Source organism: Ambystoma mexicanum, chromosome 13 (assembly GCF_040938575.1).
Source record: "Ambystoma mexicanum isolate Mex_15411 chromosome 13, UKY_AmexF1_1, whole genome shotgun sequence".
Classification (NCBI taxonomy): domain Eukaryota; kingdom Metazoa; phylum Chordata; class Amphibia; order Caudata; family Ambystomatidae; genus Ambystoma; species Ambystoma mexicanum.
In genome coordinates this window covers 336,615,644-336,643,025 of record NC_090938.1, presented here as the reverse complement: position 1 = coordinate 336,643,025, position 27,382 = coordinate 336,615,644, and the positions used below count along the sequence as shown (strand labels likewise).

Here is a 27,382-nt window from a genome sequence, read left to right as displayed (position 1 = left end):
CCGAAAGGGAAAATGTCTCTCCAATCAACAGAAATCTTAAATCTCCCTGGGTCTCCTCTGGACATCACGTAGTCTCTCTGAGTTTCTTGGTCCTAATGTTGTTAAAGAGATCAGTTGCTCTATGTAGTATTTTTGGGTCTCCTGTCAACTGTTCACTGGAGAATTGTTAGTGGATCGTCCAGTGGGTCCTGGTCCCAAGTTCTTCTGGAGAATATAACTAATAGTGGACAGTGGTTCGTAGATATTGCCATACCTTAGACCAGGGGTGTTGCTAGGTCTGGAAAAGATCTGGGGCTATGCACATTTTGGGGCTGTCGGGACTGGGGGCTAGCTAGCCTTTTTGGTTGTAACCCCTGAGCTTCTTTCCTGGGCTACAACCAAAAGACCTGGAGCTATAGCCCCCTCAGCTCCCCCCCCCAGCAACACCTCTGCCTTATACCACAACTAGAAAGGCATTCCATCAGCTGGCTTATGTGAGAGAGGCTAGTTTGGAAGTATTAGAGCAGTCTACCAGCCCCTGCTACACTTCCCTCTTCCAGGGTGCTCAGCTAATAGCCCATCTACCCCTCTGAATTGCCTCTGTACTCCCCCTATATCCCTATGCGATCCTTCTTTATTCGTACTTCGGGGACCTGGATCCTCCAGCACCTCCTTGATGCTTTGCTGGATGTGTGTACCTCCTCCAACCACACACACCATCTTAGTTTGGGGTTTGATTGCCCTTTTTGATTCCTCCTCCAAACTCCTTGCAACACCTCAGCACCTTATTTTGCTACCTCTTCCTTAGATCATATTCCCTCCTGCACTTTTCCTTCAGCACTGCGTCCTCCAGCTCCTCTACTCATTTCATCATCACCCCCTCTGATCTTCTGCTCCTCCTTTCACCACCTCCTCCATGTGCTCAGCTCCTACTTTCCCCACCACCCTTTCCTCAGCTTCACCTTTTACAACCTCCTGCTACTCCTCCTCCCTACACCACCTGTCCCACTGCTTTCTTTTCACTACCTCCCCGTAAGGTCTTAATCCACCCCTTTGTGCCTCCTTTCACCACTTGTAGCCTCCTGTGCTTCACCATCTCACCTCTTCTCTAAACTCCCACACCTATGCTCCTTTTGGGCTTCCATATATATGCCCTTGTCCTCTCCCCCTGAGGCATCTGCCTGCTGAAGGCCTGCACGTGTGATTGATTCCTTTTGCCAGTGTGGGATTGGCCAGTCCTAACAGTCCTAACAAGCATTTCACTTTAGGGGTGTTTGTTTTTGTTTGAGGAAGTGGGTCTCCCACGTTCTCTGGACCACTTTTATAAATAGCTGGTCCGCCATGGTGGATGCTCTCTGATATTTACATATGCAAAGAAGCTTTGGAACCCTTGAAAGGTGCGAGTCGCTATTTGGGTCTTAACATTTGCTTGACTAAACTGACATTTTTTTCCCCACCACAGGGTTGAAGTTACACGTTACCCACAGATCATATTACCAGCAATGCTTCCAAATATACTTTGGGCATTCTTTAAAAGGTTCTACGTTATTTTGCTGCGGTATTTTTAATCGCAGGTTTTTTCATCGCCGTTTTTTTTTCTCGAAAAACTCATCTTTTTTTTTTTTTTTGGAGGGGGTTACCCCCCCAAGTCCCCCTTTTTTTTATTCCCTTACACCCACAACCATATATTTAATTTTTTAACCCCCCCAAAAAAAAAAATAAACGAGGAGTTTTTTTTCGAAATAAAAACGGCGATAAAAAAACACGCAATGAAAAATACCGCAGTGAAATGCGTGTAAACCCTTTAAAAGGTCTGATGTCTTCGTTATAGCTAGTATGGCGAGCCCCTGACCCAGGTGTTGGGGTTGACCAGGGGATCCCCCACACATCTCCCTGCATCATGGAGCAGGTGGACGCATGGGGCATTGGTACAGTACGAAACAATTTGAGCTGGAAGAAGCATTTTCTGATGGGGTTTTTAATGTGTGGTTCCAGTGTAATATTTCACAACTTCTGAGGTGGGAGGGTAGCTCAGGAGCAACGGGATAGTCTTTAAAACAAGACTATGCTGAGCAGCACAGATTTGATACACGGTACCACATTTAGAGGCTGCTCTCTCGCATGAAGCGTGATAAAACCATTTTCTTTCTGTACCATTCTGGCTATTGGATAGTTGTGAGGCTTGGTGTCTTGGTGCCACAGATTAGCAGTTGGTGAGCACGTGACAGGGATTAATAATTATGTAGAGACACTATTTTGTTTTCAAAACGCGAAATCTTTTTTCAATTTTTAAAGTTGTGTTTGCACCTGGGAAGGGCGCTCATCCAATCAGGTGGCTTGGACAGTGGATGGCAATTCACCATGCACCACCTGCTGTTTCAGCCACCCGAGGCCCTTCCACGGGTGCCGCCAACTTTTTTTTTTAAACTGGAGAGGAAACAGGGAGCCAATGCCTCCCTCCCCACCATCTCCCTCCCTACGTCCCTCCCGCCCCACTTACCTGCTGGACCTTGACTCCTAGAGCCCGCCCTTGATACACAGCCCATCTATATGTACACAGAAAGTTCCTCCAAAAACACATCTGCAATTGCACCAAAGTACAGAAGCAGGTGAGACCGGCACTTCTCGAAAAATGCATCCCTACTCGGGAACGACCTGCTGGCTCACATACACCCTCACCTGACTCCAGTTGTCTTCAGAAGAACCCTAGGAAAGATCTTGTTTAGGCACCCCAAATGTCTTCAACATCACAGATGGAGATGAAATCAATAGTGAATACGAAAATCCCATAGGCACAGCTGGGGGCCATTCAGTTATATGCTAAACATGTATTTCACTACAAAGATAAAGAACATCATTGTCAAAGTTAGTTAAGGGGACCTAGCGAACTGGACCATTTTGTATATGTTCAAACCTCTGCCAGTAGCTACCCTTGACAAGTGTGAACCTGTGGCACTAGGATATCAGGTTTGGTAGCCACTCCTAACCCTTGACAAGAGTGAACCTGTGGCACTAGGATATCAGGTTTGGTAGCCACTCCTAACCCTTGACAAGTGTGAACCTGTGGCACTAGGATATCAGGTTTAGTAGCCACTCCTAACCCTTGACAAGTGTGAACCTGTGGCATTAGGATATCAGGTTTGGTAGCCACTCCTAACCCCTGACAAGTGTGAACCTGTGGCTTTAGGACATCAGGTTTGGTAGCCACTCCTAACCCCTGACGAGTGTGAACCTGTGGCTTTAGGACATCAGGTTTGGTAGCCACTCCTAACCCCTGACGAGTGTGAACCTGTGGCTTTAGGACATCAGGTTTGGTAGCCACTCCTAATCCTTGACGAGTGTGAACCTGTGGCATTAGGATATCAGGTTTGGTAGCCACTCCTAACCCCTGACAAGTGTGAACCTGTGACTTTAGGACATCAGGTTTGGTAGCCACTCCTAACCCCTGACGAGTGTGAACCTGTGGCTTTAGGACATCAGGTTTGGTAGCCACTCCTAACCCCTGACGAGTGTGAACCTGTGGCTTTAGGACATCAGGTTTGGTAGCCACTCCTAACCCCTGACGAGTGTGAACCTGTGGCTTTAGGACATCAGGTTTGGTAGCCACTCCTAATCCTTGACGAGTGTGAACCTGTGGCATTAGGATATCAGGTTTGGTAGCCACTCCTAACCCCTGACAAGTGTGAACCTGTGACTTTAGGACATCAGGTTTGGTAGCCACTCCTAACCCCTGACAAGTGTGAACCTGTGGCTTTAGGACATCAGGTTTGGTAGCCACTCCTAATCCTTGACAAGTGTGAACCTGTGGCATTAGGATATCTGGTTTGGTAGCCACTCCTAACCCTTGTCACGTGTGAACCTGTGGCTTTAGGATATTAGGTTTGGTAGCCACTCCTAACCCCTGACAAGTGTGAACCTGTGGCTTTAGGACATCAGGTTTGGTAGCCACTCCTAATCCTTGACAAGAGTGAACCTGTGGCTTTAGGACATCAGGTTTGGTAGCCACTCCTAACCCTTGTCACGTGTGAACCTGTGGCTTTAGGATATTAGTTTTGGTAGCCACTCCTAACCCCTGACAAGTGTGAACCTGTGGCTTTAGGACATCAGGTTTGGTAGCCACTCCTAATCCTTGACAAGAGTGAACCTGTGGCTTTAGGACATCAGGTTTGGTAGCCACTCCTAACCCCTGACAAGTGTGAACCTGTGGCTTTAGGATATCAGGTTTGGTAGCCACTCCTAATCCTTGACAAGTGTGAACCTGTGGCTTTAGGATATCAGGTTTGGTAGCCACTCCTAACCCTTGAGCCAGCCAGTGTTTGCACAACTCCCCCCATGAGTTTACCTTGCCAATGAGGACGGGCTCTGGTCCAGCATACTCCTCGATGACAAAGAACTGGTTCCACACCCAGCTCCTCTTGGCGCGTGGCAGGGGCTCTGGAGATGCAGAGGCTGCAGCCCCTGGTGACTTCTCTGCCATGGACGGTGGGGTGGAGTGATGGTCGCACAGGCAGCCACTGACCCAGATAAGAAGGAAACAAAAGTAAGAGCGCGGCATGGGGCAGCCGCACGTCTCCCAAGTCCTGGTGGGGGAATGGGTCTTGTGTTGCAGGAAAGGGCGCAGGGTCTGGTTAGTTTTGCAAGGTATGATGCTTTAACTCTCTCACCCCCTCCTGAAAAGACAGTGGTTTGTACGGGCCCTCTTTGTTTTCCATGGGGTATCTCGGGAGGAGAGAGAAGGGGTCAAATGTTATTGGCAAAGTTAACAGTGCTTTGGTGTACACCGTCTATGCCCTTGGTTCTCCGCAGCAAAGTAACGTCTACCTGCAAAGACAAAAAAGTTCGCATTATATACGTGCATGAGAAGGCACTAGTGAAACATTACAAGCATTCGAGAGGAAATGATAAGAACATATTGCAGACATAGAAGAGAACGTTCTAAGAGTTACAAGGGAAAAGGCGAAATGAACCACTCCAGGTATCAGGGGGTTGTCCAACTCACGCCTCCAGGGCCAGAAACATGTTGGATTTTCGAGATATCCCTCATTAATATTAATGAGACCAATTTGGATACCATCATTCTAAATGTATACATATTTTTCCTCTTAAATATTAATGAGGGATATCCTGAAAACCAGTCAGGATTGCGGCACTCGAGGCCTGGAGCTGGGCACCCTATATTAACAGGAAACATCCCTACGTAAACACTACAACTGGAGGAAAGATTAAGGATGCATTACAGACGTACAAGGAAAAGTCCAAGAGAACATGATAGGCATACAGAAGAAATCTGCCCCATTGGCATGCGGGAGACAAGTCTAAGATTACAGAGAAATGTGTGATCTGCAGCCAAGCCTTCCATCAGAGTCACATACACTGAGATGAAGGGACGAGGGACCATCGACCCGCTTCATTCTGCGCAGCTTTCCCAACAAGAGTTCTTTGCCAGGCTAATTGGCGCAGCAATTGGACATGCGCTAAGAATACCCAGCGAGAACCCTTTAAAAGACAAACCAATAGGAAGAGTACCTTTGTATAATATATATCACCCAGCACTCGCTCAGCTCAGCAACATCATTACAGATTTACAGCCAGTGCTCTTCGAAGATGAAACACTAAAGAATCTGCCCACGGGACAACCTGTGAATGCCTGCAAAAGTCAGCAAATGTGGTAGGGATGCGAGTTTAAGGCAAATTCCCACAACTACCGGATCAGAGGGAAAGTCTGAGCCACCAAACCAACCCTGCATAATCAAATACAACATATTTAGGGTTCATAGAAGTGTAAATCAAGCAGCACTGCATACCTGAGGAGAGAAATGTCAAGTGGACAATAAGTGAGAGAGACCAAACAGGCGTTCCCTACCAGAATGAAGGCCCACACAACATTTCAGGACCTGAAACATGCCCTCCGTTGGGACAGCACATTACTCAAATGGGTCACTCACTGTAAGAGCTTTCCCTTCTAGTATTCTAATAACATGCAGCCCCAATGTTGACGGTGGCTTATGGGGGATACACTGCTACACAGGTTTCACAATATATACAACTGTAATATTTTAACTCCAGCCAGCACTGTATAATTGGAACATCAGGCTAGATCATGGTACAGTTTATGATGCACTGTGAGGAGTTTATATTATTGTATCACTGACAGTTTTTTTTGTTTGCCTTGTCTGTTCTGTCTTGAATTACAACACTCAGACCCTCATTATGAGCAGATAGAAATTGTTAAAACATACAGTAATTCGAATACTGCCTGTGTTCACCATCTGCCCAATTCTTCTTCAGAAATTTACTGCATGTAGTATTTCAGGAAAACTGCATGAGATAACTACGATGGAGCTCATTTTCAAATGGGGAGTACCATTAATGGAAGGTCTAAAAGCCTTGCGTAAGGCTTTACGCAATCCAGTAAGGTCACGTCCCATTTTCAATCATTTGTATAGCAGAGAGGAGGAGCTCAATACGCCTCACGTTTCCGCCACCTTCCTTCCTCTCCGCCATACAAATGCTCCAGCAATTGCGCCAGTATGGATTTTCATGCCGGCGCAAATACTGGAGATGCCTATGGGGTCTGCTAGATTTATGCACCGGCATAAATCAGGTGGCCCCATAGGGCTCCATTTTACACGCTGCCTGGTATGCACGCATGGCAAGCAGTGTTCACAAGGAAAATGAAATGCTGTCCAACACGTAAGCATGTCGGGCAGTGCTTGATTTTAATTGTGAACGCTGCTTGCAATGCGCACATAGTAAGCAGAGTTTACACATGTGCATGGTGGAGTGCAAATGTGCAGGGAAAAAGCGGCGTACTCACAAGTACACTGCCTTTTGCCCTTCATATTTGCACTCCGACATGCAAATTACCAAAATGTGGCAGCAGGGAGACGCCTACGTGTATGTCTACACGTAACAGGTCCCCGCTGCCAAATTACAACTGGGCTGAAAACGAGCCCCAGTGTGGTTATGAGATTGAAATCAACATAAAATAGTGCCATTTGTACTCTCACCTAAAAGGGAATGGCTATTATTTTAAACCCCACCAGCATAATAACTACCCTGTGTCCCTTAACTGAAGGGAATGTACTAAGACATCCTTGCAACTGAAGAAACAAAAATGCGGGGGAGACTCGCAACGGTACTGAAAACCTGCCCATCTCAGATTCCTGCATTCTCACCCCCTTAGCTGTATAATGCACAGAAGTGTCACAACAGGCACTTTATGCATATTGTTCCATGGTGCAGTAGCAGTCTGACACGCTACTATACTATAGTCAGTTCCATCCCCAAAACAGCAATGGAAAGGCCCATGGCCTAATAGTGCGGAGCCCATCAGATTGCCATATTCGGTGACAGTAATTATTGCATACGGTTATCTGGGATTCACATCTGTTCAACTCATAATGATAACATCCCACTCATAGCTAATTCATCACTGCTCTAGATACCAGAAACCTGTCTTCAGTTTGGGATGAATAACATCTATCTGTGCGTCTTAAATGGATGTGCTCGAAAAGTTTGACAGGGTAATTCATGGAAATTTGCACAAAAGTGTCGCACGCGGCTGGCGCACAGCGTGCCCCTGCGAATGTCTGTGCCAGCCGCGTGCGATAAAATCAATTTCCGCGCACAGCGTATTCATGGATTCTCGCCTCAAAGCAGACGTGGCGCAGAGTGGCGCAGCGACCCTACAGCAGCGCCAGTTACGCCCCCAAGAACGCCCTCGCGCAAGGAAAAGCCATCAAGATCACAAAACCATCGCAAAGGGCTGCGCCAACCCTGTACCAGTTTACCGGACTGGCAAACAGCAAACGCAAAGCGGGGAACGTGTATTACGGGTTTCGGGAACACGCGTGCGCGAGAAGTTTCACACGGGATCTGGCCTGGGGGAGCGTGTGCGTGTATTTCAGAGGTGCGCGAGAAGTTTCACACGCGAACGGGCTGGGTGCGTGTAATTCAGGGGTGCGCAAGAAGTACCACACGCAATTGGCCTGGGCGCGTGTATTTCAGAGGTGCGCGAGAAGTTCCACACGCGATAGGGCCTGGGGGAGCGTGTGCGTGTATTTCAGGGGTGCGCGAGAAGTATTACACGCGAATGGCCTGGGTGCGTATATTTCAGGGGTGCGCGAGAAGTTCCACACGCGATTTGGCCGGGGCGCGTGTATTCCAGAGGTGCGCGAGAAGTTCCACACGCGATCAGGCCTGGGCGAGCGTGTGCGTGTATTTCAGGGGTGTGCGAGAAGTTCCACACGCGATTGGCCTGGGCGCGTGTATTTCAGAGGTGCGCGAGAAGTTCCACACGCGATTGGCCTGGGCGCGTGTATTCCAGAGGTGCGCGAGAAGTTTCACACGCGATTGGCCTGTGTGCGTGTATTTCAGGGGTGCGCGAGAAGTTCCACACGCGATCGAGCCTGGGGGAGCGTGTGCGTGTATTTCAGAGGTGCGTGAGAAGTTCCACACGCGATTGGCCTGGGCGCGTGTATTTCAGAGGTGCGCGAGAAGTTCCACACGGCGATCGGGCCTGGGGGAGCGTGTGCGTGTATTTCAGGGGTGCGCGAGAAGTACACACGTGATTGGCCTGGGCGCGTGTATTTCAGAGGTGCGCGAGAAGTTCCACATGCGATTTCAGCAGGGTACGTGTATTTCAGGGGTGCGTGAGATGTATTACACGCGAATGGCCTGAGTGCGTGTATTTCAGGGGTGCGCGAGAAGTTCCACACGCGATTGGCCTGGGCGCGTGTATTCCAGAGGTGCGCGAGAAGTTCCACACGCGATTTCAGCAGAGTACGTGTATTTCAGGGGTGCGCGAGAATTTTCACACGCGATTTCAGCAGGGTACGTGTATTTCAGGGGTGCGCGAGAATTTTCACACGCGATTTCAGCAGGGTACGTGTATTTCAGGGGTGCGCGAGAATTTTCACACGCGATTTCAGCAGGGTACGTGTATTTCAGGGGTGCCGGGGAGTCCTACATGTGATTTGGCAGTGTGGGTCCTCCCAGGTGTCCCTTGTACACCCTCCACGGCCCCTGCAGGCAGCCCACACCACAGGGGACTACCCTGCATCCCTGGTCATGTCCCGCAGGCAGCCCACCCAACATGGGCATGCCCCCCAGCAAAGGCACATGTGTCCTTGCACTACTGATCACCAACTCATGTCCCCTTGCACCCCCACCCCCAGCATTGCGGGGCACCTGCCAGCAGGCCCCCACTCATGTCCCACTCATGTCCCCTTGCTCCCCCACCCCCAGCATTGCGGGGCGCCTGCCAGCAGGCCCCCACTCATGTCCCACTCATGTCCCCCTGCACCCCCACCCCCCAGCATTGCGGGGCACCTGCCAGCAGGCCCCCACTCATGTCCCACTCATGTCCCCCTGCACCCCCACCCCCCAGCATTGCGGGGCACCTACCAGCAGGCCCCCACTCATGTCCCACTCATGTCCCCCCTGCACCCCCAAACCGCAGCATTGCGGGGCACCTGCCAGCAGGCCCCCACTCATGTCCCACTCATGTCCCCCTGCACCCCCACCCCCCAGCATTGCGAGGCACCTGCCAGCAGGCCCCCACTCATGTCCCACTCATGTCCCCCTGCACCCCCACCCCCCAGCATTGCGGGGCACCTGCCAGCAGGCCCCACTCATGTCCCACTCATGTCCCCCTGCACCCCCACCCCCCAGCATTGCGGGGCACCTGCCAGCAGGTCCCCACTCATGTCCCACTCATGTCCCCCTGCACCCCCACCCCCCAGCATTGCGGGGCACCTGCCAGCAGGCCCCCACACATGTCCCCCAGCCAACATGTCATCACAATCTAGATCCCTGGCCCTTATGGTCAGCCTCCAAATGCCAAACACCCACCCGAGTATTGCATCCACCCACTTAGAAATGGCAATGACATGATAGAACCCCAATAGCAAGTTTGGAAATGAACACATGGCCCTCACATACACCCGATGGGTGTCAGTGAATCTCAAAACCCATATCATGATATGCATGATACCAATGAGATGATACTACACATTGAAGTTTGATGACAAAAATGTATTTAAAACAGCATAAATGGAATTAAAAATAAACAAATGACAATGGGAATCAAAAACCAAAAGCAGCATGTCCGTAAAATAATGAAAAACGACAAATCATAATCCAAAGGAAAGGTGTCCAAAGTCACAGTTCAAGAAAGTAAATCCAAGGTAACAACAAAACCGAAAACCATTGCTCCATGGGTAAATCCAAAAAAAAAAAAAAAATCCAACAGTCAACTATATACAGATAAACAAACCAGGGTCCATGATCCCAACTGAAGAAATGAAACCTACATAAAAATACTACCTAATAAAATAAAACTATATACAAAAATGTGGCCCATTGTCCAAAAGGTCCAAAATAAATAAAAAAGCAAAGGAAACCTAACACTAACTACATAACTATTTACAAGGGCAGCGGGCTAGTCCGACGGCTCACTGGTTGTTGTCATGGGCCAGGGCATCATCGAACTCCTGTTCAATGGCTTGGAGGCGGGCATGTTCCCTGGCCCCGAGGTCCCGCAGGGATAATGCAGTGTCCAGCTCCAACTCCCTGCGAAGACCCTCGAGGCACTCAGCCCGCCTCAGCGCCCTCCGCATGGAGTTCTCCGCCCTGACCTTTGTGAGCCGTTCCTCCTCTGCCCGCTGCCGCTCCGCACCTATCTGCTGGCCCAACCGCTCCCACACGGAAGCCACTCCCATTCCAGGGTTCTCCTGCCCTCCGGCCGATGCCTGCACCCCTGATGTTGATGGCCCCGAGCCATGATGCCTCCCACGTCGAGCCTGCCGCTGCCTCTGACGCACCTGCCTGTGCCAGCACGACGGCATCCAGGCTGATGGAATCCACCGACGCCGTCGTGCCCGTGCCCTGCCTGATGATGCCGTCACATCCTCCATCTGCTGGGGTCCAGTTGCTGGTGTGTCCACCCCTGCGGGACCTCCGACTCCCGACTGTGGCAGGGATGGGATCCCCACCGAGGTGGCTGCATTGGTCGGGGCAGGTCCACATGGGGCCCTGGTGGCATCTGGGCCGGAAGACGGCATGGAGTACGACTGGCGCATAGCCTCCACAGAGGAGGAGAGGGTCGCCAGAGTGCCCGACACATGTACGAGACCCCCGACCATGACCGCTCCCAACTGGGCCACGTTGCCACGGCGCTCTTCGTGATGACGTGCGTGCTCCCCCCGGGAAGCACGCACCTCATCAGGAATGACAGCCGTGCGCAACGCGACACCAATCAGGAACTTCTCCATACGGCCAGGGGTCCCCTCGTCTGCAGGTGGAGGGGAGTCAGATGACATGGACATCCCCCCTAGTTGCGGACGGGCCTGGGATGGGGCATCCCTGCTGGTGCATGGTGGTGCAGTCACAGTGTCAGGGACATTGACATGCACAGGCACCTCCACGGCGACCTGTGCTGCCTCCTGCCCCTGCCCCTGGACTGCACCACTTGCACCAGCAGGGATGCCCCCACCAGGCCCCATGTGCGGCTCAGTAGCGGCCTCCTCCTCCTCTGTGGAAACCACCAACCTGGATGGCTCCACACCGTCTTCCGCTGTTTCAAGCCCCTGTGGGGGCTCACCCACCCCTTCTGCTGCAGCCGTGGGGGCATCCCCGGCGCTTAGCTCCACAGCGCCTTCTCCGCCTTCTTCTTCACTTTGCGCTGTGTAGAGGGAGACATAGAACACAAGCATCAGGGTACTGTACAATGGTCCCCTAGACAGGAAGCAACAGCAGATGAGTGGCACTGTCAAAGATCACTTCCATCATGTCCCTCCACAACACATGGGTCAGTGCAGGCAAAACACATGCAGTAACAGGCATGGCGCATGCTATGGACATGAGCAAACATGTCCAAGGGAGTCTTGAAGCATACAATGTTGATTTTGGACTCACATGCATCATGGGTCATGCCTATCACATGCACACACTTCAACGTACTTTCATCCATCCGGACTCGTACACCCCAGACACAGTGGATGCAAGGATAACTAGGCTGCATCAGTGATTCTGAACATTGTCACAGACATGTGTCATGCATCCATGGCATTCACAAGTCACAGACACGCAGGCCAGAAACACAGACATGGACACCATACATGTACATGGCATCAGCACACATCCCTCACCCCTACCCATGTCCAGGAACAGAGACTGGCATGCTCTCATGTGTCCATTCCGCATAGGGCTCCCCATGTTGCATTTAAACACATACACCAACCGTGTGCTTCACACATTACTGGTCTCACATGCATGACCATGATGTCCCTGCACACACACACGCGTACATGGCCTATGTCACACATACAGGCAAGTATCAGACAACCACACTGCAACATGCCATGTCTCACACAGCAATGCTTGGCCACTTACCGCTCCACTCTAGACGGGTCTGCCTCTCAAGGATCTGGCCATGGAGCGCTGGGCGTACGCGTTCCAGGACCCTCAGCTGGATGATACTCATGCTGCCCCGGCCCCCCTCCGCGAGGCGCCGGGCCTTTATGGGGGTCCTGGACCTGAAGTCCTTCCAGCGCTTCTTGACTTGCTTGATGTTGCGGGTTGCCACCCCCTCCGCGTTGATGGCAACCACAAAGTCGTCCCAGATCCTGTCCCGTCCTTCCTTGTCGGCGCGTGGTGATCCGAAGAGGGCATCATAATGCCCCAGGACAAGCTCCACCAGGACACCAACTTCCTTCTGACTTAAGCTGGTGGCCCTCTGCCCCTCTGGCTGGGGGTCGCCAGTGGTCTCGGATGGTGTTTGCCCCGACATGGCGACCCCCGAGGCAGGCGTGTGTGGGCAACTGGGTCCTGGGGCTGGGCTGTGGAGCGATGGTATCCCAGTCGGGAGTGTTCTGTTCCAGCAGGGGTGGACACAGCAACTGGACCCCTGCAGATGGCTAATGTGCAGGCACCAAATGGCAGGGCACGGTGGCAGCAGGCAGGCAGGCAGCAGCAGATGGCTCGTGGGAGGCTGCTCGGGGCTCTGGGGGGCAGTAATTCGGCCTTTTGGGCAGGAGCGTGGTCTTTCGTGTGCTTACGCGTGGCCAGCTTGATACGGAGTGATTTGGCACGTGAAAATTCTGCATGTCAGCGTGTAAATCGAGGAAAGGCCCTTAGCGCATAAGCGCGCATACGCAATTCCATTGGACCAAAGGCCCTTAGCGCGTATGCGTGTCTGTGACGTATCGCGCACGGGCGTTGCTTTTCGTGGGGTGCGGTGCGTGTGTTTTGCAGGCGTTGGGGTTCACACGCTATTACTTCACAGCGGGTGGGTGTTGGCTACCCGTTCTTCTACACGCAAGGCAGACGGTGAGTGGTACCCTGCTCCCCCAGGCCCGATTGCGTGTAAAAACACCCGCGAGCCCCTGAAATACACACGCCCAGGCCAATCGCATGTGAAACTTCTCGCGCACCTCTGAAATACACGCGCCCAGGCCAATCGCATGTGAAACTTCTCGCGCACCTCTGAAATACACGCGCCCAGGCCAATCGCGTGTGAAACTTCTCGCGCACCCCTGAAATACACGCACATGCTCCCCAGGCCCGATCGCGTGTGGAACTTCTCGCCACGCACACGCTCCCCCAGGCCCGATCGTGTGTGGAACTTCTCGTGCACCTCTGAAATACACGCGCATGCTCCCCCAGGCCCGATCGCGTGTGGAACTTCTCGCGCACCCCTGAAATACACGCACACGCTCCCCCAGGCCCGATCGCGTGTGAAACTTCTTGCGCACCTCTGAAATACACGCACACGCTCCCCCAGGCCCGATCGCGTGTGGAACTTCTCGCGCACCCCTGAAATACACGCACACGCTCCCCCAGGCCCGATCGCGTGTGAAACTTCTCGCGCACCTCTGAAATACACACGCCCAGGCCAATCGCTTGTGAAACTTCTCGCGCACCTCTGAAATACACGCGCACAGGCCAATCGTGTGCAGAACTTCTCACGCACCCCTGAAATACACGCGCCCAGGCCAATCGCGTGTGAAACTTCTCGCGCACCCCTGAAATACACGCACACGATCCCCGAGGCCCGATTGCGTGTGAAACTTCTCGCGCACCTCTGAAATACACACGCCCAGGCCAATCGCTTGTGAAACTTCTCGCGCACCTCTGAAATACACGCGCCCAGGCCAATCGCATGTGGAACTTCTCGCGCACCACTGAAATACACGCGCACAGGCCAATCGGGTGTGAAACTTCTCGCGCACCTCTGGAATACACGCACACGCTCCCCCAGGCCCGATCGCGTGTGGAACTTCTCGCGCACCCCTGAAATACACGCACACGCTCCCCCAGGCCCGATCGCGTGTGGAACTTCTCGCGCACCCCTGAAATACACGCACACGCTCCCCCAGGCCCGATCGCGTGTGGATCTTCTCGCGCGTGTAGAACTTTGGCGCACATTTTTTGCCTGCGCAGGGACGCTACCGCCTGCTTTTGTGTGGCGGACATGTATGGGCCTGTGCGCGTCTTTGGCCGTGCGCTGTTTTTCCCTATTCCATTCCATGAATACGTGTTGTAGGCGAGCGTGTGGGCGTTCCGCGCACTTGCCTCCTGTACTCCCCCCGTGACGCCCACATTTTCACGAGTTGTTCCCCATTCTGCGTGTAACGCCCCGTGTTACGCCTACTTTTGTTATGTGCGCCGCGCTATGTGCGAATTCGCTGTGGCCTTATCGCACGGCGTTCGATGACCTGTGCGCCAGCGTGCGCCGCGCACTTTTTCAGCGCACATCCCACATTTTGCGCGTGCACGGACTTCGATGAATAGATGTGCGCTGTTTTCTGTGCGATAATCGCACTTGCACTGCGATTTTCGCTCTTTCACTGCGAATCGCACGTTTTCGCACGCTTGCGCCGAAATTTTCGGCGCACATTAATTCCATGAATCGGCCTGTAAATCTATCAATCAGCAACTTTCTGGTTGCCGGATGCAATGCTAAAACTACTTCTGCTTCTTCTCGTTGCAAAATTGTATTTTAAAATGTTATATCCGATGAAGGCACTAGTGAAGTCTCCAAAGTTATGTACTTCACCATTCTTTGCATCATTCAAAAAATAGATGTAGCTGCCCACAACAAACAGAATACTTTCTCCCACTGACATGCCGAAAAAATGTATACAGATAGGTTCAAACCAGGAGACTACCCCCTAGACATGCAGGGGAAAAGTCAAAGGATACACATTCGGAGAGAAAACCTATGGAAACATTACAATAGTTAATGATACATTATAGACATTCAGGTCAAGACTCAAGGAAATGTAGCTGTTTCTACTATACAGTGGCCGCTTTGGAGACGCTGGCACTCCTACTTGTAATCCCACAACAACCAAAATAGCTTTCCTCCTTAGTCAGTGGGAATAATGTCTTCAAACAAGTGCAATTTACTGTCCAACCCCACACAAACATGACCTAAAAAGCACTACATTTTAGGTACTAATGATGGTACATTATTCTTACATGTGCAAGTGTGATGGTGTATAAAACACAAACAAACTAGCGTCATGGTTTATATTACACTTCCATCTCTGAAACCCAAATAACCAAACACCATACATAGAAAAAAATAAAAATATATGTGGTGTGTGAGCGTGCGCAACCCTGTATGATATTAAGGTCAACACGACCTGGATTTCTGGTCCATGTGCCGTCCTCCCACGACTTGTGGTTAATGCGTCTCGTATAGACCCAATATAAATGTGTGGCTGCAAATAAGGTTCAGATCCAACAACCAAACGTGTGTAATGGTATTAAATGGACGAGGAGGAATTAATTACATTGCCAAGATAACTTTTGCCAGGAAATTAGGAATAAGATTCATTAGACCTATACACATTAACAAATACCTTATGCCACAGCGTCTGACATTTCGAAGTTAATCAAGTGGCTTTAAGTTTTATTAAGGTCTTTGTCAAAAGTCTACTCTAAGTCTGGCTTTCGAGAACCCCAACCACACCAGGTTTGTAAGATTATCACTGAATATACAAATAATTTGCATGTGGATACTGCATTCCAATGTATTTTATCCCTGAAAATATGCAATGGATTTCAATCTTGGAGAACGGACTTCGATAACCACTCATCTATGCTGTATATTTGTATCACATAAAATTTTCCATCAAAGCACATGACAATGTCACTTAGCTAAACTGATACCCACCAACTTGAACTTTCCATGTCGTCTCCAGTAAGCAACTAACATACCAATGTGGGATTAGTTTACCTGCTGAAAAGTATTTTCAGTGCTTTAATGCAAATGACCTTAATCTCTCTTCTGCTTAGCTGTGTTGCAGAACTGTGTTCTTATGGTATAGGCTCAACAACCAATCAGCCGAACTATAACAAGTGGAAACATTCCTTTTGCATCAGAACAATATCACAAGAACCATTCACTACACTGCCCTTCACAGTAAGGCACAAATGATCCTTCTGCAAATATGCATTGAGTCAAGGCATTTTTTCACAGGGCCAATTACGCTGCAAATACGATGCACAACTGCACCACACTAGTGCATGTTTTCTATAACACAGGTCAGTTGTGCTCCTTGTGAATTAGTAAATGGAGCAAACACGTGCTGATCCACTCCACGTTGCATAAGCAATTTTGCACTTGGGTTGAAATGGAGCAAAAGGCTGTCGGCACTTTGTTTACTCCTCAAGTCATGTGAAATAATGATTGTGCACCCACCCTATTCTTTCTCCTCATTTGGAGAAGTAAAACAGTATTCATTTGCTCTGTTCCTCAAAGTAAATTAAAAAAATGAGTTAAAAATCAGATTTCTGCATTGACATTCCTTGCTTGAACACTTGAGTTAATGTGGCCCTAGCTAAATCTGCCCTCTGGAGCCAACGTGTCTGTCCCATTCCCGATTGCGCAATAGGCAAACATGGGCAAAACTTGTTTCTGCTACAGTGGCAAATTACTTATGTAATGTGGGCTGAAAAGTGACTGCGCCATATCCGTACAAAAAAAGAAGCAAACTGGACCAATGTTGATATCCTGCTATACATGTTTTATTTTGCACTGGTGCAAGCTTGAGGTAATATGCCCCAAAATGTCTGAGGATGCGCCTGCTATTGCCAGTGAAATAAAACGCGGTCTTCCACTGTGGGTTGTGCAAAAGGGGGCCTGCCCTCGTGCATTTCAAGTACCTTGATTCACAGAGCGTTTTCCAATGGGATTTTGCCATTATAAAACGCTTCTGTGAATTATTAGGCCCTAAATGTGCTAGGGCCATGCAGCCCTCTCCCACTTCTCCTTCTAATGAGAATGACGTTCGTACTCCATACACAAAGTCGGCCCTAGACACGTGCGCTGCCTCAGACCATCCAACTAAATGGCCCATGTCTATCCTGAATGACGGCCGAAATAGCGGGGTGCCTGCCGTTCACCAGAGTACATCGCGCTGTGTTTTGCGGGGAGAGGAGAGGAACCCTTTGATTAAAGAATATTATAACATTTGACTCGTGCTTGCCCATTTTTACACGTGACCACATTTAGAATTGAAAAACAAACAGAAATACCACACAAGGCAGCGTTTAGCTCCAAAAGGCTTTCTAGTCCCAAAATTTGAATAAACAGGCCATGGGCAGTTACTGATCGATGCGAGTCATGCAACACACTTACTTGGACCGTTATCCTTTCAACATCATCACTCAAAAACACGCAGCACACCAAAATAAAACATACATTATTTGTGTCTGTCTTCCACACGCTATACACATCTGAGCGGGGGAAGGCCTGGCTCATTTGAAATAAAGTCGCAATCTATTATCTCTCCCAAGGTTGCTGGCTACCCGGGACCAGGTGTTTACAGCACTGCATGGCCCCTGGTGGCCTACTTATGTAGAGAAGCTCAGGGGAAAATTGTTTGCATTGGTTCACTTCACGTGAACGAATTATTGGAATCATTCATGTAGCTGGGGAGACTGACGGTCAGGACCAAATAGCGTCCAAAAAGAAAACTGGGCCAGCAGGCAGCTGGGTAGTGAGTGGCAGGGCCCCTCACTGGGGCTTCCTCCAGGAAGGTAATGGGAAGAGGCCATACTGCAGCCGGCCTTTCTGGTGGTCCAGATCCAGATGGACCAGAACCACCAGTAGTACAGCCTTGCGCTCGTGGTGCAGGTTGGTGGAGTTATTACCTTTCAGACTTCAGTGGACAGCAGTGGACTCCTCTCCTCGTTCCACACAAAGCAACAAGGCCACACGTTCCTGCTCTGCTCTTCTCCTCAGCATGGAAGGAAGCTCGGCCGCCCACGCCCTGGCTGAACTCATTAACAAGTGAGAAGAAAGTGGAGGCCCGCATGCGCCCATCACCACCCAACCCACACTCATAACAGATTGGCATTGGCTGCTAAACAGCCAATAAGAATTCGGAATAACTGGTACTGTGTGCAGAGACGATCCTCGCTCTACGCCTTTTGCGCACAAATGATACTGGCGGAGCCACAGCTGTAGCGCCCCGGCAGCCTCCTACATTCATGCCCATATCAGGGACTATGTAAACTGCGCAGAGCCTACGAGCTCTGTGCAGTAATAAGGGAGAAAACTGCGTAAAATTGGATGCACGCGTCTGTAAGTTTGTGTGTGTTCAGATCAGAACCAGCAGTGATGCAATATGATTATTTATTTAGCTAACATATTGCTGCTGCGCTGCGCAAAAGGATACATCATAAAGTGAACAAACGCTGTATTTTTTATTCTACTAGTCCCTTGGTGGCGGTGCCCCCACACCCTGAATAAGCAGATACCACTGTCCTTAGTCATGTTCCGACTGTGATTTCCCTTGGCCCCCTCTCCACGTCCTCATGGATCCTGAACTCCATCGAATTTCTTTTGCTTACCTGTTGTCTCAACTCCCTGGCTGTCTTGGTGATCTTTGGCACCCTCCTATTCCAACTCCTGTGGCTGTCCTAGTCATCTTTGGTGCATTAATGCTCCAACTCCTCCAGCTGTCCCGGTCATCTTTGGTGCCCTACTGCTCCAACTCCTCCGGCTGTCCTAGTCATCTTTGCTGCCCTAATGCTCCAACTCCTCCAGCTGTCCGGGTCATCTTTGGAGCCCTACTGCTCCAACTCCTCTGGCTGCCCTGGGCATCCTTGGTGCCCTACTGATCCAACTTCTCTGGCTGTCCTGGTCATCTTTGGTGCCCTTCCTACTCCCCCAGCTGTCCTGGTCATCTTTGGTGCCCTCCTGCTCCAACTCCTCCAGTTGTCCTGGTCATCTTTACTGCCCTACTGCCCCAACTCCTCCGGCTGTCCTGGCCATCTTTGGCACCCTCCTACTCCAACTCCTCTGACTGTCCTGGTCATCTTTGGTGCCTTACTGCTCCAACTCCTCTGGGTGTTCTGGTAATCTTTGGTGTCCTTCTGCTCCTGAATCCTCTTTTTGGAAGGGTTTTATTCCACTTGAGGGTTTCACACGGGTTTTGACTTTAGAGAACACTGGTTTACATGTTGTCAATCCTCGGGTAGCCACTGTCATCATATTCTGCAGTCGGAAATGTTCAGGGGAAAAAAGACGGAAGGTTATTTCGGAAAATTAATCTTCGGTCTTCTCTCGCTCGAACCTTTCCGTCATGGGTTTCCAACCGAGATTTCATAATAGCCTGAGGTTCATGTTCGGAAGAACCACGCTAATCTTTTCTGCACAGGAATCACGAATGGATGTGCGACTAGGAAACATGGTTATTCTGACCTATGTAACCCATTTCAAACACCTAGCATCTCACACTGCCTGTTCAGACAATGCTCTTATGACACTGTTTTTGAAGGGGTTTAAATGAGGAGCTTAAAAATGAACTGTCATGGGTACCATGGCTAGCAAATCTTGCAGAATTGATGACTCTAGTGATGCAACTTGAGTATTAAATACAAGAAAGGTAGACTGAAAGAATGAAAGGACAGGCTTCTATGACTCAATCACCTTCAGGTCCTTCTCATTTGTTGCTGAAGCCCCTTCATGAATCAGAGCCAATGCAGGTTGGAACTGCTCGAGGATCTCTATCCATAGAAAAAGGAACTAGGAGGTGCAATCAGAGACTCTGCTTGTATTGCACATATAAGGACCATCTAGGAATAAAGTGTCCCCTAGCCCCAGAAAGGCATCGAGGAAGCTCCAACTCTCGGGTGTAGGGGGACCAGTTCCCATGCGGTAAAGCAAGGTATCTCTTCTTCTAGGTTGATTGCGGTTGTTAGAACAATCTGTTGGGTGTGCGCTGGTTTCCACTCACGTATTGGTAGATTCAATCTGGTAGCTCAAAATTAAGAAGAAGAAACAGGGTGGCAGCGAGTAAACTACTTCCCTCAAACTTCCCACAAAGTTTGGAATAAGTAAACAAGAAATGTTTGGTTCAGGAAGGTGTCTCAAGCTCAAAAAACCCTAAAAGTGAAAAGAGGCCATTGAAAATAGAAATTGTATCACTGAAAAGTCAGATAATCGAAGAATCATTCAGTTTATTCTTCAAATGTAGACAGCCGACACGTGTTTCGACCCGCTGGTCATTCTCAAGGCTGTTAAAAGATTTCACACAATACAATATATGTAAAATAGAGATTTAACAAATGGAACACAGCCAAATTGATATTGTACATTAATCACATCATGAGCGTTAAAACAAAAATTAGGAAAAATATAATTGTTCAAACTTATACAGATTTGAAACACATACCATGTAGTATCACAGGCCAAGTAGGAGACGGAGGAATAGAGTCAGATGGAGACAAGTTGGTTCAGAGTGAGATGAAAAAATGAGGGGGAGTTACAAATTAAACATATGGCTAAGCATTTGGTCACTGATTATAATAAGTAATGACTATATTGTATAATAGACTAGAAGAAACTTACTACGAGTAAAGGAAAACAATATTCCGGATTGTGCATGATGAAGTTCATGCATAATAGTGACAGATGAAAAATGTGAAGCCATCTTGCCTAGCCCATGTTGTAGTAATTGGTACCTAACCAAAATATCTTAGGTGAAGTCATAGATGTACTAGTCTCAGCAAAAAGTAAATTAAAGAAGTGATTAAAAGTTTATCCAACTGGTAAGGAAAAGCTAAGATTCTGGTGCTTTAGTAGAATCGAGGAATAATGTCATACGCTATATTATGTGCCGTTTGTCATGAGTTACATTAGCTCTATTAAATTAGACTGTTCCTCCTCTAAAAGGTGATCTAAAGAAAGAGAGCGAAATACAATCCTCATTATAATTTTGGCTGTCCGCCTTACTCAAGATCCACTGTTTATGTGCTGAGTGTCAGTCTCACCTATGTTCAGTATCTCTTGGACTTCGTTTCTTGATATAGAATACGAGGAATGTCCAATTTGATGTCTCTAGATCAGACTTCTGAATATCACATAACCTGAAAGTGATATGCATGTCAGTGACTTGGTAATGACCTTGTTGAATTGGAAAACCAATTAATTGATGTCAAATGCCCATTACAGTCCCGTGGAATATTTATAAAATTATTTTGGGTTAGTTCCCTGTCACTGTGGAAATGTCCAAAATGCTTTTAAATGGACTAGTGAAAAAGTCCCCTGATTATCAAAAATGCAACATACCCCGTATAAATCCGTCCCCCTTTGTTTTAAAAAATTGATTTCTTAGCCTCTCACACTTGATTTTGATAAGTTAATATGAGATTACCGTCTATATAAAAGCTTGAATCTTAAAATGGGATAAATCCCTCAAACATAACCACGGCCGATGCCTGGACAAATCCACCTCTCGGCTAGAGTAGAAATCAGATGGACCAAATTGCAGTGAGAAAATGGTCTCCAAAAACGTGAAGACATCATGTCCGAGACTACGCGTGTCATCAGATGTAAATAATGCATACCCGAAGTATTACTACGAGATTTATCGAGACAAATCCTCTCTAATTGTCAAATTAATGGAATAATAAGTCATGTAATTTATTGATAGAGTTACATAAGCATTAGTTATATTCTGTGAATAGATTACAATGCCACTTTCCAGTGATCTCCAGTAAACTTTCAATGATATTGTGAAGTATGCCTAAATACAATAATGATATTAGTAGCTACAACATGGTTCTACTAAAGAAATGAAATGATCACGGCTATTGTCCAAGTGAATTCTAAACTCTGCGTGAAATACGCTAAATGAGTAATGACGTCAGGTGTCGTTTTAACGTATGACGTCACGAGTGAGAAATGTTAATCTGGTGTGTTGAACAAACAATTGATTATACTTTCCGGGATTCACCTGCATCTTATTTGAAAGAAATTGATATGCTAAAGAGTTTTTTAAAATTTACATTGAACAATAATGCATTCATAATTAACAATCAATATTATGTACAATCCAAGGGAGTTGCCATGGGTGCCAAATTCGCTCCGGCTTTGGCGAACCTATTCATGGCTCATTTTGAGGAATCACACATCTATAATCAGGAGGTTTTTAGATCCAATCTTTGGCGTGGCAACGCTTTATACATGATATATTGATAGTCTCAAAGGGGACATTGGATTCATTTGATGTCTTTGTTTCGTACATCAATACTAACAACTTTGGCATACATTTTACGGCTCTGCTTGCCCAGTCTCTATTGATTTTTTGGATTTGCAAACGAAAAGCTTGTAATCCAACAGAGGTCAATTCTGTACTTTTTGCTCACAGCAGTCAGACTCTATTGATTTTCTGGATTTGCAAACGAAAACCTCGTAAGCCAACAGAGGTCAATTCTGTACTTTTTGCTCACTGCAGTCACCAGCGGTCCACCTGCAATAACATACCCATTCTATAGGGCTAGGAGAAATTGCAGTCGAGGTATTGATTATTTGGAAGAATCTAATGTACCTACTAGAAGGTTTTTGAACAGAGGTTATCATCCAAACTGCATCAATAAAGCTGTGAATAAATATACTAGAATCAAGCAGTCGGATCTGTTTCATGATCGGACTAAATCAAAATCAGAACAAAAACACATTGCTATTATCACTCAATTTTCTAAAGATTCCTCCACTCTCTACAAGTTGGTTTCTAAACATTGGCATATTTTGAAATTAGATAAAGATCTGCAATCCATTTTGTCTGATAAACCAAAATGTACTTTTACCAGAGCTCAGACGATCAAACAGAAACTGAGTCCTTCTTTCTTGAACACCAAAGAAGACAGCACCAATGAGAATTGGCTCCGCAAAAGCACGGGTTTTTTTAAATGTGGTAGTTGCAATTACTGCAAATTTGCTTGTGAAAATTGTCAATCATTCACTGATGCTTCTGGTACCACCATCAAGATTAATGGGTTCATCAACTGTAAAACCTGTTATGTGGTAAATGCTATTATTTGTTTTTGTGGAAAACTGTATGTTGGTAGCACTATTAGACAGTTGAGAATTCGTATTAGGGAACACCTGGCGAGTCTGAGAAGTACTGACCCCAAATCACCTTTGGCCATACATTGGCAGGAACAACATCAGTTGTGTAATAAAGAAGATATTCATTTTATTGGATTAATAAAAGCTAAGAAAGGAAAAAGAGGTGGCAACATGCGGCTCAAATTAGGACAATTAGAATATAAATTAATCTGTTTTCTAAGATGTACTCTGGGTGGCCTCAACTGTGACAATGAGATGCATGTCTTTTTGTAAAGTTGCAATTGAGGACAGGAATTGAACTCACTAAATGTTTCTTATTGAAAGGTTTTGGGTTTATTTTATCAGGATTATTTCCAAAATGTGAAGCCATTCTGCCCATTCCAAACAACTATTAGGAGTTGGAAAGTTACTTTTCGCAGTACCCCTTGTTGAGGACGGATTTCTGCATTTCAGGCCTATAGCGGTATTTGGAACACCACTTTCCTTTTCTTCTACTTTATGATAATCACTAACTACTGGTTAGTCAGCACATTAGAATAATGGAATATGTTTATCCCGACATTTGGCACTACATACATAGATCAGTTTCCCCAGGATCAATGGGCCATTCCAGTTAATTTTGCTGTTAGGGATAACTACCACTTTAGATATGTAGTTCTTCATTTATTTCCCACACGAGTTTAATAGAGGCTAGTCATCATAAATATTTGTCTTGCCTGCTTTGAAGACATTGCAGCAAGTGTCAGTATAACTCCTACCCAGGATCTCATTGTTAGGCATTTGCTACCTGTAACCCATGCATTGCCATGTACATTTTGTAACTAAGACTCTTTCTTGAAACATCGCCTTGATGCCTCCGGGCTGCTAGGCGCTTGCTTTACAAATATAAATAAATAAAAATAAATAAAAAATTAAAATAGTTATCAACACACCAGATTAACATTGCTCACTCGTGACGTCATACGTTAAAACGACACCTACGTCATTATGCATTTAGTGTATTTCATGCAGAGTTTAGAATTCACTTGGACAATAGCCGTGATCATTTCATTTCTTTAGTAGAACCATGTTTTCGCTATTAATATCATTATTGTATTTAGGCATACATCACAACATCATTGAAAGTTTACTAGAGATCACTGGAAAGTGGCATTGTAATCTATTCACAGAATAAAACTAATGCTTACATAACTCTATCAATATATTACATGACTTATTATTCCATTAATTTGACAATTTGAGAGGATTTGTCTTGATGAATCTCGTAGTAATACTTTGGGTACGCATTATTTATATCTGACATCACACGTAGACTCACGCATGATGTCATCACGCTCCGGAATGCGTTGTTTACATCTGATGTCATGCGTAGTCTCGCGCATGACGTCATCACATTTTTGGATTCCATTTTCTCGCGGCAATTCGCTCCATCTGATTTCTACTCTAGCCGAGAGGTGGATTTGTCCAGGCATCGGCCGTGATTATGTTTGAGGGATTTATCCCATTTTAAGATTCAAGCTTCTATATAGCAGGTAATCTCATGTTAACTTATCAAAATCAAGTGTGAGAGGCTAAGAAATACATTTTTTAAAACAAAGGGGGACTGATTTATAGAGTATGGTGCATTTTTGGTATTGACTATTTCACTAGTCCATATAAAAGCATTTTGGACATTTCCACATTGACAGGGAACTAACCCAAGATAATTTTATATATATTCCACGGGACTGTAACGGGCATTTGACATCAATTAATTGATTTTCCAATTCAACAAGGTAATTACCAAGTCACTGACATGCATGTCACTTTCAGGTTATGTGATATTCAGAATTCTGATCTAGAGACATCAAATTGGACATTCCTCGTATTCTATAACAAGAAACCAAGTCCAAGAGACACTGAACACAGGTAAGACTGACACTCAGAACATAAACAGTTGATCTTGAGTAAGGCGGACAGCCAAAATTATAATGAGGATTGTATCTCACTCTCTTTCTTTAGATCACCTTTTAGAGGAGGAACAGTCTAATTGAATACAGATAATGTAACTCATGACAAAAGGCACATAATATAGCGTATGGCATTATTCCTCGATTCTACCAAGGGACCAGAATCTTTCATTACTGGTTTGGGTAAGCCTGTTTAGCTTTTCCTTACCACTTGGAGAAACATTTAATCACTTCTTTAATTTACTTTTTGCTGAGACTAGTTACTTTTTAGCAGTGTACTGTAAGGGATTGCATTACCCTGCCATACTCTATATTGCACCATAGCATGGGACTTTTTTCTATCACATCTATGAAATCACCTAAGATATATTAGTTAGGTACCAATAACTACACCATGGGCTAGGCAAGATGGCTTCACATGTTTCATCTCTCACTATTATGCATGAACTGCATCATGCACAATCCGGAATATTGTTTTGCTTTACTCATAGTAAGTTTCTTCTAGTCTATTATACAATATGCATAATGAGTTATTACTTATTATAATCAGTGACCAAATGCTTGGCCATATGTTTAATTTATAACTCCCCGTCATTTTCTCATCTCTCTCTGAACCAACTTGTCTCCATCTGACTCCATTCCACCCTCTCTGACCTGACCTGTGACACTACATGGTATGTGTTTCAAATCTGTATAAATTGGAACGATTCTATTTTTCCTAATTTTTGTTTTAACGCTCATGACGTGATTAATGTACAACATCAATTTTGCTGTGTTTCATGTGTTAAATCTCTATTTTACATATATTGTATTGTGTGGAATCTTTTAACAGCCTTGAGAACGACGAGGGGGTCGAAACACGTGTCGGCTGTCTACATTTGGAGAATAAACTGAATGATTCTTCGATTATCTTTTTTTTTCAGTGATACAATTTCTATTTTCAATGGACTCTTTCAACTTTTAGGGGGTTTTGAGCATGAGACAACTCCCCGAACCAAACATTTCTTATCTCTTCTTCTACCCTCATGAATGTTCACAAACCGTCTTTATTGATGGTTACCCTCACTGTTTCTGTTCACTACAGAGAAGCCATAGTTATTGACATCCCTGCCTTAGTAGATAGCAGGACTGCAGGCAACTTCATGGATGAGTTCTGGGCTGCATGCGACAATATTCTTTGAATGACTCTGAAGGTTGCCTACCTTTGGGTAGTATAGATGGACAACCTCTCATGTCTGGTCCCATTCGGGAGCAGAGCAACAACGTAGATGCATTATCTCCTCTTGTAATGAAAATCTCACCTTATGTTTAATCAACACAGCACACTTCCCAATAATTTGTGGTTTACCCTGGTTGATAACCCATAACCCTTACATCAATTCGACAGCTGGAACATTATTCCGGAAATCAGAATAATGTGTTAGCTATTGCCTTCTCCACAAGTGCTCAGTTGGTTTTTACACCACACCAAAAGAAAGGCACAAGAAAGTGACAACGATGTTGGTGGATCACATACCCTTAATGCCAAGAATATCAGGATCTGTTTACTGATAACAATCACAGAGAACTTTCTCCCCACCGTAGTGAGGACTGCACCATTGACCTCCTACTCGAAGCTCAAATTCCCCTTGGTCATATGCATATTCTAGCCACCAACGAAAAGAAGAATCTGTATGAATATTTTAAAACCGATATACATAACTGCCTTTTTACTAAATTTAAATCAACTGCTGATGCCTAAAAAGGAGACCACTAAACTGAGAACCTGCCTGGACTTCCAGGGATTAAATAAAATTATTGTTAAAGATGAATATCCCCTACTATTCATCCCCGATATTTTAGAAGCTGAGTGTGGACCAAAGTTTTCTTCCCTAGTTAGACCTCTGAGGAGCTTGTCAACCTGTCTGTATATGTGCCACAGATGAGCTGAAAATAGCTTTTAGAACCCCCTTTGGGCACTTTGAGTATGGGGTAATGCCTTTCGGTCTGGATAATGCACTTTCAGTGTTCCAGCACTTCATGAATGACATATTTTCTGACCTCCTGCTCCACTTGTGTATAACTAGAGAGTTGGTAACCG

The 27,382-nt window shown here is 46.8% G+C and overlaps 1 protein-coding gene across 4 annotated transcripts in view; it reads right to left on the bottom strand.

The window, feature by feature from the left end:
• The window catches only part of CDH24 (cadherin 24), a 1,353,690-nt gene that overhangs the window by 728,872 nt on the left and 597,436 nt on the right, over window positions 1-27,382 (bottom strand). For all 4 annotated transcript variants that reach the window (XM_069633835.1, XM_069633833.1, XM_069633832.1 and 1 more), the window contains one exon: window positions 4,322-4,800. In XM_069633835.1, the coding sequence (XP_069489936.1) occupies window positions 4,322-4,534 (213 nt within the window). In that variant the 5' untranslated portion in view covers window positions 4,535-4,800. The remainder of the gene's footprint in view (window positions 1-4,321; window positions 4,801-27,382) is intronic.